The 14649-nt window shown below is 35.4% G+C and overlaps 1 protein-coding gene across 1 annotated transcript; it reads right to left on the bottom strand.

Annotated features, from left to right (window-relative positions):
- Positions 1-13389: 13389 nt before the first annotated feature.
- On the bottom strand, positions 13390-14271 carry LOC140833664 (uncharacterized mitochondrial protein AtMg00860-like). The gene is made up of 3 exons (XM_073197990.1): positions 14211-14271; positions 13857-13979; positions 13390-13679 (listed from the first exon to the last, which is right to left on the bottom strand). Exons 1-3 carry the CDS (start codon positions 14269-14271, stop codon positions 13390-13392), a joined length of 474 nt encoding a protein of 157 aa, XP_073054091.1.
- Between the last annotated feature and the right edge of the window lie 378 nt (positions 14272-14649).

The raw sequence follows: 14649 nt of genomic DNA, 5'->3' as shown, positions 1-14649 counted from the left end.
CATTGTATCAACTTACTTCAGTTGCCGAATTTGCTTGTGCGCATCAGTTGATTCATATTTTGTTAATCGATTGATTTATGTTTTGTCAAACTCCAGAATCTAGTTTCCAACATTTTAATTGATTAATTATTCCCAGCAAGTGATTAAGAATTGAATTAAGTTCGGGACCACACAGCATGACTGAAATTGTACACTTTATCATGAACAAAAACTTTTTCAAATTTTCTTGATCTTTCGTCACCTACATCGGGTGAGAGCTTGTTGTAAAACTCAAGAACATTCTTACGATGGTACGAAACTACTGTAGAAACAGTCAAAAATATCTCATGAAGTTTGAGGAAACCCACCAGATTCTGCCTAACAAAGACATCTGTACTCACGTTCTTCTCATCAATGAACTCTCGGGTGGCATACACAGGCCACTTAATCAGAGATTTTTTAGTGTAGAACTTAGTTGAGAATTCTTTCCTCAAATCATAATCTTTGTTGTGTTTTGTTTGGAATTCCATCAATATCACCCACAACATCTTCATTGTCAAAATCATTATCAGCACTATCATCGAATTTTTCATCAATAGAGATGGAAGATGAACTGTTGGAGGACTCAAGTATGTTGTCTACGAATTCTTTTTTCATTTCTACATCAGGTTCATCTTCATACTCGCCAGGAGTAGATAAAAAGGTGACGCCCTTGTCTTTCTTCAATTTTACCAAAAATTAGAGTGATCTCTTCCTCATCAAAAAAAATTTGGTCCCTCGGAAACACAATGTGCAGTAACACTTTGATAAATCAGATGTTCATCACCTGAAAAACTGCTTTCAATAGTAGGTGTGGACTTCTTGTTGTCCACAAGGTGTGGACTTCTTGTTGTCCACAAACTCATACTCTACATCATCCGAGTCATCACCAGATGTGTATTCAGGGTCAGCCAATGATGTTCTCAAAAATGATTCGTCATTGTGGCGAAATCTTTTGGACGGAGTGTGATCAGGGTTGTATCATGCTTGTCACTTTGAACGGCGGACCGAAGGTGGTGGAAGGAACATTTGGTTCAACACAAAAAAATCGAGCTGATTTTCGATGTCGATCTCATTTTCGGGTTTATCTCGAGCAATCTTTTCAATAGGATTATGGAACTCCGGTGCGGGAAAAATTTGCAGGGCTGATGTATGTGTATCATCTTCCAATGTTGTCACACTGGGGGGGGGGGGGGGGGGGGGGGGGATCATCTTTATAGCCCATCTTGCTTTGAATATCATGGGAGTCAAAACCTTATCCTACCATTAGTGAGTTTGGAGAGAGTGAGAAATATTAGGGAAGATAGCAGGAATACAATTCAAATAGCAGATGAATTTCAAGATAATCAAATCAAAGAAAGATATAGGGTGAACAATATATCCACTGAACTGATAAATAACTCTTCATCTCCTAACTGATTGTTGAAGAACTTACCTACAGTAATAAAGTTTAATGAGTATTTTCTAAAAAAACATTTTAGTAAAAATATCGACATAAATAAATAAATAATCCACGTAATTGATTTTCAAAATAATTTCAAGATTTAAACTTCATGTCGGCTTATGTATTGTCTTAGATGTCGTAACATCCAAGACAACATCCGTGAGTGATCAGAATGTGCACATGCTAAAAGATTTCCTAAGATTGGAATATCTCTTAAATATAATGATTTTGTGAATATGTCCACCAATTGATTATTAGTCCCAACAAATTCCATACACATCAAACATTACTCCACTAAATCTCAAATAAAATTATATCTAATGTAAATGTTTTTTGTTCGAGAGTGTTGTATTGAATTTTTGAGATATGAATTGCATTTGAGTTATCACAATACACGATGAGATTCTCACTCTTAAGGCCACAGTCTTCTACCATTTGATTCATCTATAGAAGTTGATGGCAACAACTCCCAACTACTACATGTTCAGATTCAACAATCGAGAGTTACACACAGTTTTGTTTCCTACTATATCACGAAACTAAGTTATTTCCAATGTAGAAAAAACCTCCCGTAGTGCTTTGTCTGTCGTCTAAATCCCCTGCCCAATCGGCATCACTAAATCCTATTAGATTGGTATTGGTTTCCCTGGTTTACCAAAATACCAGATTTAATGTTCCTGCTATGTATCGTAAGATAAATTTCATAGATTTTAAGTTTTTGATTTTGAGATTTGATTGATACATCGCACACAAACAAACAATAAACATGATATCTGGACGACTTTGCATTCAAATATAGAATGCTACCAATGATGTTGCGGTACAGTATGTTATCGACACCTTCAACAACATCATCTCTGCATATTTTCTCACTAGGCCCCATGGGATTTTTCATGTGTTTAATGTTATACGACATAATTTCTTCACTAAAATCTTTGCATAATTGCATTGACATAAAAAAATTCCATAATGCAATAACATTATTTGAAGAACAAGGAATAAACTTAAATCACCTACTATGCTCATTTCAAATTTCAAAGACATACATTTAACAAAATTATCCACATGCTTTTATGAAAAAACACCGAAAATAGTATCATCTACATAAACTTGACATAGGAGTATATCATGCTTCTACTTTTGAATGAATATATTTTTATCAAAATCACCACGTTTGAAGTAAATCTGAAGTAGATAATCAATCAACCTACTATACCAAGTTCGTGGAGCTGTCCATACAATGGCTTCTTCAGCTTTTAAACATAGTCCAAGTGATGTGGATTCTCAAATCTTTTTGGTTAACTCACATAATGTTGGAAACTTAATTTCGGATTTTGACAAATTGAGCTTGAAAAGGTTGAACAATTGATCAAGAAAACTGAATGTAACTTAACTGAAAGATTCGTAAACTGATAGTTTCCCGAACTGAAGATTAGTGCGCATATAATCAAAGGCAACTGAACTGAGCTAATTGAAATATGTAGTCAACTGGATGATCAGTTGGAACTGATCACCTACACTACAATCAATTGAGAGCAATCAGTTAATACTATCGGCTTTGTCATCTGATAAATCAGCTTGACAAGTCTCGGTTAAGGAACGTAACTATCAACCGACAACTGTACAAGAGCATACTGCAACATGTAGTGGGAACGCTGAATTTTCAGAAAATCTACAGTGTACAATTGTCAGAATAATGTTGACGTGGCTATACAACAGATATAAAGATTCAAATGCATTCATTGTTACTGTTGGAAGCAAAGCCTATAAAAAGCCGAGAAGATCAGCTAAAGAAGAGCAGTGGTGAAAATCGTGCAATCGAGTAATCAAGTAATCAAGCAGAACTATGTGCATACTCTTTCAGTTCAAAAATCTCTCAAAAGCTCATGCTTAGCATACACATTCATAGCTTTCAGGCTATACATTGAGCTTAAAAGCACAAACAATCAATGTTGTATTATTCGATCTTGTAGAGATTAGTTGTGTTAAGAAAGTTACATATCAGTTTAACACTCATATATTGTACTGAACTAAGAGTTTCAGTTTTGGCAATGTTAAGTCCAAACTGAAGTGGGATTGTACAATGTGTTGTATAAATCAAAGTCTTTTAGTGAATATCATATCTTCGAGATAGAAGAGGTGACGTAGAAGTGTTTGAAATCTCCAAACATCCACAAATCTTGGGTCCTTTAATTTCAGTTTTTATTCTTTCTGTCATTCAGTTTATTTCCGCACTTTTATCAAGTTAACTGATTGAAATTGACAACAAGATTCTCGAATTCAGTTTATCACTAAACTGATTCATAAATTGAAGAAGTTGTGAAAATTGTCAAGTGTTTATCAACCCCCCATTTCTAAACATTTTTTTTCACTCCCAACCAATCCTAACAAGTGGTATCAGAACAGTTGAATCTTGTTCCTGAATATTCCTATTTACAAAACTGATTACCATGTCTTCCCTCAAAAAAATTTCAATGTTTTCTAGAGAAGAATTTGACGACTGAAATATTAGAATGCAGGCTCATCTAACTGCACAAGATGATGATATGTGGTACGTTATCACTGACGGACCCATGAAAATACTAAAAGCAAACACTGCTATTGCTATAACTGATGGTGTCACCACACTGCATTGAAAAGCCCAGAGAAGAATGGACATCATAAGACAAAATAAAAGCCAATTTGGATAATGTGGCTAAAGACATCTTGTACAAAATGCTGGATGAAATTACTTTCAGCAAGATAAAGATGTGAAAGACTGCAAAAGCAATCTGGGAGAAGTTGATTCAGCTCTACGAAGGTAATGAGCAAACCAAAGAAAACAAACTCTCAGTTGCTGTTCAGAAGTTCGATAATATTAAAATGAAAACTGGAGAATCTATGAACGAATATGATGAGAGAGTCAGCAGCATCATAAATGAACTGAATGCACTTGGAAAAGTGTATTCAAACAAAGAAATCGCGCTGAAGGTGGTCCGAGGTCTTTCCAAGGAGTGAGATGTTAAGACCATGGCCATGAGAGAATCAAAAGACCTGAATAAGGTCAAACTACACTATTTATTTGCTGATCTAAAGGACTATGAGTTTGAATTGCAAACAAGAGAAGGAGAACCTTATACACCAGCAGCTACAAATGCTCTTAGTGCTGTCAAACTGGAACCAACTAGTTCAGTTGAGAAAACTACTGATCAGTTAAGTAATGATGCTATGTCATTATTTGTCAAAAATTTTGGAAGATTCATGTGGAGAAATCAAGGTTCTATCCAAAGACAATATCAGAGGAATAATACTAAGGAAGAACTAAATGCTTGCTACAACTGTAGCAAGACTGGACACTTTATTGCTGACTATCCTAAATCAAAGAAGGATAGTCGATGCTCAGCTGAAAAGAAAAAGAAATCATTCGAGCACGGGAAAAGAGCTAAGGATGATAAGAAATCATTCAGAAAGAAACACGAAGTTCTTCTAGCTGAGGAAAGTATAATTAAATAGAAATCTCGTTAGTGAAGTCACCCTCAGATCCCCTCCACCTCTTTTTTCATTACTAATGGAATATTCCAGAGCAAGTTGGGTTGGGGTAGAGAGCCGGGCTATGTTTTCATGGCGGAAATGAACGAAACGGCAGCTAAGAACCTTTATTCGAGACCATTAGTAGGTTTTGAATGAGAGAAAAAAGTGAGGAATCTTCTCCAGCTGATGTTGCGGCGTCTTGGCTTAATCCAGAACCTTCGCTCTCCCACCCTAGGTGGATTATATAAGGGAAGAAACTGATAGCGATGAATCAGAATCTGAGAGCTCGAGCAGCTCCAGCGATGACGAGGAAGTGAAATGTCTAATGGCTAATGACACATAACTAGAATCGACCAGCGAACATGTATTCGATTTCAGTTCAACTGACTTTACACGTGAAGAACTTATTTCTACATTACATGATTTGGTCAACAAGTATCACAAGCTTGCCCTCTCATTTGAGAAGGCCAAAGCAAAGCAAATTGATCCCAAAGACAATAAAACTGAAATTGATGAATCAGTTAAACTGTTGAGTCTTAAACAGAAGATTGCTGAGATGAATGCTGAAAGAAGAAAAAATCAATCCACAATTCAGCAGTTAACGCTTGAGAATTCAAAACAAACCGAGCTTATTCAGGCATGAAATAAATCATCAATTGCACTAGCTGAAATACATGATATGTAAAAATCAGTTACTGATAAAACTTGTTTAGACATAGCACTTAGCAGCCAAGATGAAACTTCTACCAGTGATACGAAGCCATAACTGAAAATATGAAAAGGGAAATATATTCACTTTTTCAAATCAGTTATGGTACAAGAACAACCTGAGTCGATTAAACCAGTTCACCAGCCTATTGAAAATACGAACAAGGCTAAAAGGTATGGAATTGACTATAGCCATAAGAGTTCAACTGACTCGCGAAGCTGGTCATCTAAAAGGTTCAGCTATAAATACCAGAACTCACCAAATAGCTATTCCAATTACTATAACTGTAAATCAGTTCAGAAAAGATATAGGCTGAACAACCAGTTGAACAAGGCTAAATCACATATTGTTTCATTTGCACAAAACACACCAAGCACACACAAGCCGGGAAAAACCATTTAGAACACAGCAACTAGAAAGTAAGTTAGACTGATCCAAGTCTATGATCCTAAAGGACTAATCAGTTTAGGACCCAAATAGATATGGGTACCAAAATTATTCATTGTGTGTGATTGCAGATGACAGATACAACCGAAGAATCAATTTGGTATCTGGATAGTGGATTCTCACGACATATGATAGGGGATGCTGAACTGCTATCCCAACTGATCAAATACACTGGTCCAAACATCAGTTTTGGAGACAACTCTAAAGGTAGAACCGTGGATAAAGGTAAGCTTATCCATGATAACTTTACTATTAAAGATATTTTGCTAGTTGAGAATTTGAAGTATAACTTGATTAGTATTAGTCAGTTATACGACAATAATTTCTCAGTTCAGTTCAACAAACACACTTGCACAGTTAAAAACTCGACTGATGAGATCATTCTAACTGGCAATCGTTGTGGGAATACTTACAAAGTCAGTTGGACTGATCAACCCAATACACCAGTTTGTTTTATAACTTCAAAATCTTCTAAAACTAATTTTGGCATAAAAGGTTGAACCACTTAAATTTTAAGTCTATTGCTCATCTGAATAACCATGATCTTGTAACTGGTTTGGCTAAGATTGATTTTTCAAAAGATAAAATTTGTTCAGCATGCCAATTTGGTAAACAAGTAACATCTTCATTTAAAAACATGGGTAGTAAATGAACTACACCTTGATAGTCGTTGATGATTAGGGGGAATGAAATACACCTTGGTAGTCGTTAATATATCCAGATGCTTAGAACTGCTACATATGGATATTTTTCCAGTGAAATACACCTTGGTTACTTGGGTTATTTTTTTAAAATCAAAAGACCAAACTGCTACACAATTGATCAAGATTTTCAAAAGATTATAAAATGAAAAATCAGTTGGTATTGATAGAATAAGGTATGATCGAGAGACTGAATTCATCAATAAAATCTTTCACAATATTTAGAAAATACTGGGATCAAGCATGAGCTCTCAACAACAAGAACTTCTCAGCAAAATGGTGTAGCTGAGAGAAGAAATCGAACCCTTAAAGAAGCTGCTAGAACAATGCTTGCTGATTCTGGTATTTTTCAGAAGTTTTGGGCAGAAGCAATAAACACTGCATGTTATACTCAGAACGGATCAATTATTAACAAAAATCATTTAAAAACTTCATATGAGATCTGGCATTGACATAAAAGTGTGGTATCTTACTTCAGAATATTCAGCTGTAGATGTTTTATTCACGATAATGACAAAAATCATTTAATGCAAAATCTCTAGAAGGAATATTTCTAGGTTATTCATCCGTTATAAAGCTTATAGAGTATTTAATAAATGCACTTTGAATGTAGAAGAGTCCATTCATGTTGTATTTGATGAATATGTACTAACTGATAAGCCAACTGATCCAGTTGAGCTAGTTGATCACTTTACAGATATAAGTTTGGAGGATGATAGTGAAGAAAAAGTTCATATCAATCGAGATCTCCTTCGAACACCTGAACCAGATATACTAGATCAATCAGTTGAACAAGAAATTGTTCCTGATCATTATCTGGTGGAGCAAAATGATGAAATTCAAATACCAACTGAAGCAGCAACAACTGAAACTGAAGAAAACGTTCAGTTACCAACTGAACCAGTTGCTGAAATCGATCCAATCAATTCTGAATACAGATGGAAGAAATCACACCCACTAGAATTGGTGATAGATAATCCATCCGACCCGATAAGAACTCCGAATCAAATGATTAATTTATTTATTCATTCAATTTTGTTTCCTAATTAGAACTAAAGAAAATTGATGAAGCTCTTGTTGTTCCTAATTGGATTAATGCTATGCAAGAATAGATAAATTAATTTACCCATAACAATATCTGGAACTTTGTTCCAAGACCGACTTCTAAAACCATTATAGGTACAAAGTAGGTCTACAGAAACAAACTCAACGAAGAAGGTTCAGTTGTGCGCAACAAAGCGAGTCTTGTAGCACAAGGATATAGGCAAGAAGAAGGGATAGATTACGACGAGACATATGCACCAGTTGTATGACTGGAAGCAATCAGAATATTCATTGCTTATGCCTCAAAAATCTACCAAATCGATGTCAAGAGTGCATTTCCAAATAGTCAGTTGCAGGAATAAGTATATGTTGAACAACCACCAGGTTTTATTAATCACACCCTTCCTGATCATATTTATCATTTGAACAAAGCTCTATATGGTCTTAAACAAGCTCCAAGAGTTTGGTATGAAACACTTTGAAAATTTCTAACCGATCATGATTTTACTGTTGGATCACTTGATAAAACTTTGTTTAAATTTTCAAAGAAAAAATATATTTTACTTGTGCGAATATATGTTGATGATATTATTTTTGGTCAAATAACCCCAAATTATGTGAGAAATTTGCCAAGTTAATGCAGAAAAAATTCGAGATGAGTATGATGGGTGAACTGACATTCATTCTTGGTATGCAAGTGAAGTAACTAGAAACTGGTACTTTTATTAGTCATACCAAATACACTAAGGAACTGCTTATGAAATTTGGCATGGATAAATGTTCAGCTGCAAGTACTCCCATGAACTCATCGATTAAATTAGATAAAGATGAAGGGGGAATATCTGTTGAGACGACAATCTACAAAGGTTTAATAGGTTCTTTGTTATACATAACTGCTAGTCCTTATTATATTGTATTTGTTGTTTGTATGTGTGCTAGATTTTAGGCAGATCCTAAGCAATCACATTTTTCAACTGCCAAACGCATATTGAAATATCTTAAATGCACACAAAATGTGGGCTTATGGTATGCTAAGGACTCATATTTCACTTTAGTTGGCTATTCAGATGCAAATTATGCAGGATGTAAGCTTGATCGTAAAAGCACCAATGGATCATGTCAGTTTCTAGGAGACAGATTGATTTCATGGTTCATCAAGAAGCAAACATCCATAGCTACTTCCACAACTAAAGCAGAATATCTAGCGGCTGGAAGCTGTTGCGCTCAACTGCTCTGGATTCAGCAACAACTGAAGGATTATGGAGTCATTGTAGAAGAATCACCAATATTTTGTGACAATACAAGTGTAACGTACCGTACTTTTAAACATACTTAAAATTTGCGGAAAAATAAAAATTTTTTAAATAAATAATAAACTTTCAAATTGCGAAAAAAATAATCTGCTCGTCTAAAAATATTTGAAATAAAACAATTACAAAAAAAGTTTGCAAAAAGTAATCGTTTAAACATCGTAAACAATCTCATGAAAATCAAAGTATTTGAAACATGCATAAAGTCTTAAAAATGTAGGCGGTCCTCGGGTTTAGCCTCCGCGTAATCTGAGCCGGCTCATTGGTCCCCACCCCTCATCTCCTCAAACTCGTCCTCACCTGCATCGATCAAGTCTAGTGAGTCTAAAGACCTAACATATATAAACTGAGAATAACAAGTAGTACATAATATAATCACGTGCATTTTAAAGTAGGACATACATACTTAAACTTGAACGTACTTGCATAAACAAAGATGTGTCATCATATCGTAAATTTCATAAACATACTTGCATCATACATACTAGAACATACATAAACATCATCATTTTGCGTAGAGATATGTTTCAAAGCAAGTGACACATACATAAATACGCATGATCAGACTAAACCACAGTACTGGGTTGACAGGGATGTCCACTACCACATACAAGAGATCCCCGTCATGCTTTACCGGGTGGATTGGTCTCTGGTCATTCTTTACTGCTTTCTAATCCTGATCTAAACCTGGTCATGCTTTACCGAGTGGATTGGTCCCTGGTCATACTATACCACTTTCCAATCCTGATCTAAACCCGGTCATGCTTTACCGGGGTGGAGAGGTCACCGGCCACGTTTAACGGCTTTCAAACCCGTTCATATTTGGTCACAAGACATTTAGCATACCTCAAAAACATAAAATATTTTCTTTTGCACATCGAACATACTTACATATCATTGAGAGATTCGTTGGATCTCGCTCGGGGCTCCCGCTGCACATACATACTAGTACGTTATCCCAAAAACTTTGAAATTCATAACTTAACCACACCAATAAACTCGCCACCGAAGATATTAAATAACTTATGACTTTCTAGACCCGTCGGGACTTGACCACGTTTAATCAATATACTAACCCATGACTCGAACCTCGAAACAATCTTGGCATGGAGTAAGAAATTTTCCAGGCAATGGAAGACACAGACCTCGCTTAAACCATAGTTCAATGTTCCCCAATCAAACATCGTAACATCTAGACTAACTTTCACTATGCTTGGACATAACGATGTAATAGTACCCAAAAGAAGCAATATCACCTGAATTCAAAGCCTGAAAAATGCCTAGGCGCTACATTGCAGTGCTACGACGTTGCCTGGTGCAAAACTGCAGCGCTGCAGTGCTCCTGGTGCAGCGTTGCGGCTCTAGTCCTTCGCAAATTCAACCCCAAAAAGCCATCTTCTACCCCTTCCCTTCCTTATGCCTTCTAATTCCACCAAACTCATATCGACTCGAAAAGAAACACCGAAAGATGACTAATCACACCACATGACCCCACCTATGCAGCAAAGAACACTCGGCGATTCCCAATGAAGCATGCAACAAACAATTTTCAAGAACACAATCAAGAACACGTTCTCATAAAATCGTAGTTTGAGCAGTCCCACAAAAATGATCATAACTCACTAGTTTCTGGTCCAAAAATTACGAATTTACTGTCAAATCGAAGGTATCAAAGAGTACTACGTTTTATATGTTGAATGTTTTTCCAAAAAGTCGACAAAAAATTCACAGTACACGAAATGATATTACTCTCTTTTTAGATCTAAAATTTTGATCAAAAATCGTTTCAAATCATTTTTCTCAAACTTTTGCACAATATACATGGAGTTTGTACACAATAAACAACAAAATATATAATATGACGAGATCAATGCAGAAACGAAAGAATATACATGCCTTTGATGAATATACTCGCGAAACGACGATACCGAAGCGGAGAGAATGCGAGGGTTGATCCAAGAAGATCTGTGGCACTTTTCTTATGACAAAACCAGCGTGAATCTCAGAAAATTGTATGGGATGGGGTGATATGGAGGCTGCTTAAAAGGAGCACTCAAGAACCCTATAATTTATACTCTCAAAAAATGAAAATGAAAATGAATGGGAAGCAATAATGTGTGTATATGCATGTACGCGTGTGTGAGTTTCTGTAACGTGTATGTGAGTTATGGGAGGGAAATTAAGGGGTTTAATTAGGATATTAAAAATACTAATAACCAATAAGTATGCTACATAAAATACTAATCCCCCACTAAGTATAATAGCATTCCTAAATTTGAAATAAAATACATATGTGTTAAACTTTAAAGGTTTAAAATCTTAAAAATCACCTAATAAATAAATTAGGCTTTAAAATGCTTAAAAACTTAATAAATCATTTAAAATGACACTTTCATGACTTGAAATAAAATATCACGTTTTACAAATCGCCCAAAAACTTACAAGTCATCGGTCTCATTTCCCCGATCCTGCATCGAATAATAGCCTGAAACATAAACTCAAGAAAATAATTTAACGTGCATCACATAAATATAAATAATTTAAAATAATACAAATTCATAAATCATGCATCGCTAAAATCATTTTAATATTAAATAATTAATTAACAATTTAAATAAAAACATGAATTTTACGTGTACTGATTTTGGGCTCTAAAATTCCTTCCCCACTTAAATAAATTTTTATCTCGAAATTAAATCTTACCAAACAACTGCGGGTAGCGATTCCTCATATCTGCCTCGGCCTCCCCAGTGGCCTCCTCCACTGATTGATTCAGCCACCGGACTTTGACCAACTTGATCTCTTTGTTCCGAAGTCTCTGCTCCAGTTTGTCTAGGATTTGGACAGGTCTTTCCTCATAGGATAGATCTAGAGTCAACTGCAACGGCTCAAAACTCAAGACATGTGCAAATGATACGTTTTCCAAAAACTAACATGTAAGGAGACATCCCTATTGGAGTTTTGTAAGTAGTCTGGTAAGCCCAAATGCATAATATAGACGAAGGCTCCAATCTTTTCTTGTCGGATTGACGGTCTTCGCTATGATAAACTTGATCTCCCGATTGGAAACTTTAGCTTGACCATTCATTTGTTGATGATAGGCAATGGCCACTCTATGATATACCCTATATTTTTTCAACAACACTTCAATTGTTCGATTGAAAAAATGAGTTCCTTGATCACTTATTAGTGCCCTTGGTATTCCAAACATGCTGAAAATATTTGACTTGATGAAACCTGCCACTACTTTAGAATCATTTGTCTTAGTGGGTTTTGCTTCAACCCACTTCGAAACATAATCAACTGTCAACAGTATAAAAAGATAGCCTCCTGATGAAATCAACGGCCCATGAAGTTCATCCCCCAAATATAAAAAATATCATACACAAGAATCGGGTTTTGGGGCATTTAATTTCTATGGGACAATGAAACCGTTCTTTGGTATTGTTAACAGCTTTTACAGAACATATTGACATCTTTAAAAAGTTTTTCCCAGTATAATCCATTACCAAATTTTTTCTAGCAGTTCGTTTTGGTCCAAAATGACCACCACATGCACAATTATGACAAAAAGCCAAAATTGATTTATGTTCATTTTCAAATGCACATTTCATAACCACTTGATTAGCACAAAACTTCCATAAATGAGGTTTATCCCACACATAATACTTTGTTTCACAATGAATCTTTCTTACGGGATTTTCCAAGACTGTTAGGTAAAATTCCGGTAAACAAGTAATGAACTATGTCTGCATACCAATGAATCATACCTATCACTCTAAACAGTTGTTCATCAGGAAAAAAATTCAGAAATAGGAAAACATCTTCTTCTTTCACCAGCCTACTCAGATAATCAGATATTAGGTTTTCAATTCCTTTCCGATCTTTGATTTCAATGTCGAATTCTTGGAATAAGAGTACCCATCTTATCAATCACGATTTTGATTCCTTTTTCGTTAATAGATATTTTAATGTTGGGTGATCATAAAACAATTTTACTTAAAAGCCAAGCAAATATGATCGAAATTTATCTAGGGCAAAAACAATAACTGAAAGCTCTTTTTCCGTAGTGGTATAGTTGCACTGTGCAAGATCCAATGTTTTTGAAGCATAGTATATGACACGACTCTTCTTATCAATTCACTAGCCTATAGCAGCTCCCACTGCATAATTGATCGCATCACACATGATTTCAAAAGGCAAATTCTAGTCAGGTGGCTGGATTACGGGCATTATGGTCAACATGTTCTTGAGTTTGTCAAAAGCCTTCTTGCAATCTTCCCCAAACTCAAAAGGCACATCCTTTTGGAGTAACTTGGACATCGGCATAGAAACCTTTGAAAAATCCTTAATAAACATGCGGTAAAAACCTGCATGTCCAATAAAACCTCGAACTTCCTTAACGTTAGTGGGGAAGGGTAAGTTAGTGATAATATCAACTTTGACTTTATCAACCTCTATTCCCCTAGAAGAGACCACATGTCCCAACACAATCCCTTCAGTCACCATGACATTTTTCGAAATTCAAAACCAAATTGGTTTCAATGGATCTTTTCAAAATCTTAGACAAATTATTCAAACATTTGTAAAACGATTCCCCATAGACAATGAAATCATCCATAAATACCTCAATGAATTTCTCGATATATTCAGAAAATATACTAAGCACGCACCTCTGAAACATACCTGGAGCAGTACAAAGTCCAAAGGTATTATTCTGCAAGCAAATGTTCCAAAAAAGCATGTTAAAGTCGTCTTATCCTGATCCTCTTGAGCAATGAATATCTGATTATAACCTGAAAATCCATCAAGAAAACAAAATTAAGTTTTTCCATCAAGTCTTCCAAAGTCTGATCAATAAAAGACAAGGGAAATGATCATTTCTGATAGCTAAATTAAGCTTTCGAAAGTCAGTAATATACATCATCCATTTTGCATCCTTGTAGAGACCAACTCACTATTTTGTTTTCTTACCACAGTGATACCCGTTTTCTTTGGTACAACATGGATCAGACTTATCCACTTACCATCAGAGATCGGATATATTATCCCTTCCTCTAAAAGCTTTAGGATTTCTTTCATTACCATTTCCGTCATCATTGGATTCAGTTTTCTTTGGATTTCTCTTACTGATTTGGAATTATTTTCCAAACAAATTCTAAGCATGCAAATAGAAGGGCTCATGCCTTTGATATCCACCAGAGTCCTGTAAAATGTTTTTTTTGTGCTCTCTTAGGGCTAACCTCTCTTCTTGTTCTTCACTCAGCCTCTTCGAGATGATCACTGGAAAAGTCTCATCACTACCCAAATATATACATCACGTGTTCTGGCAAAATTTTCAACTCCAATTTGGGTGCCTATAAACAGAAAGTAGTAATTTCTTATGAGAGATTGAAATTCTAGCTTCTAAATTTTCCACCACTGTTTGTGATTCCCATTTCAGCTTCTGAAAAATTTCCCAAGTTT

Source organism: Primulina eburnea, chromosome 6, assembly GCF_022965805.1.
Source record: "Primulina eburnea isolate SZY01 chromosome 6, ASM2296580v1, whole genome shotgun sequence".
NCBI classification, from domain to species: Eukaryota; Viridiplantae; Streptophyta; class Magnoliopsida; order Lamiales; family Gesneriaceae; genus Primulina; species Primulina eburnea.
This window is presented reverse-complemented; position numbering and strand designations above follow the sequence as displayed.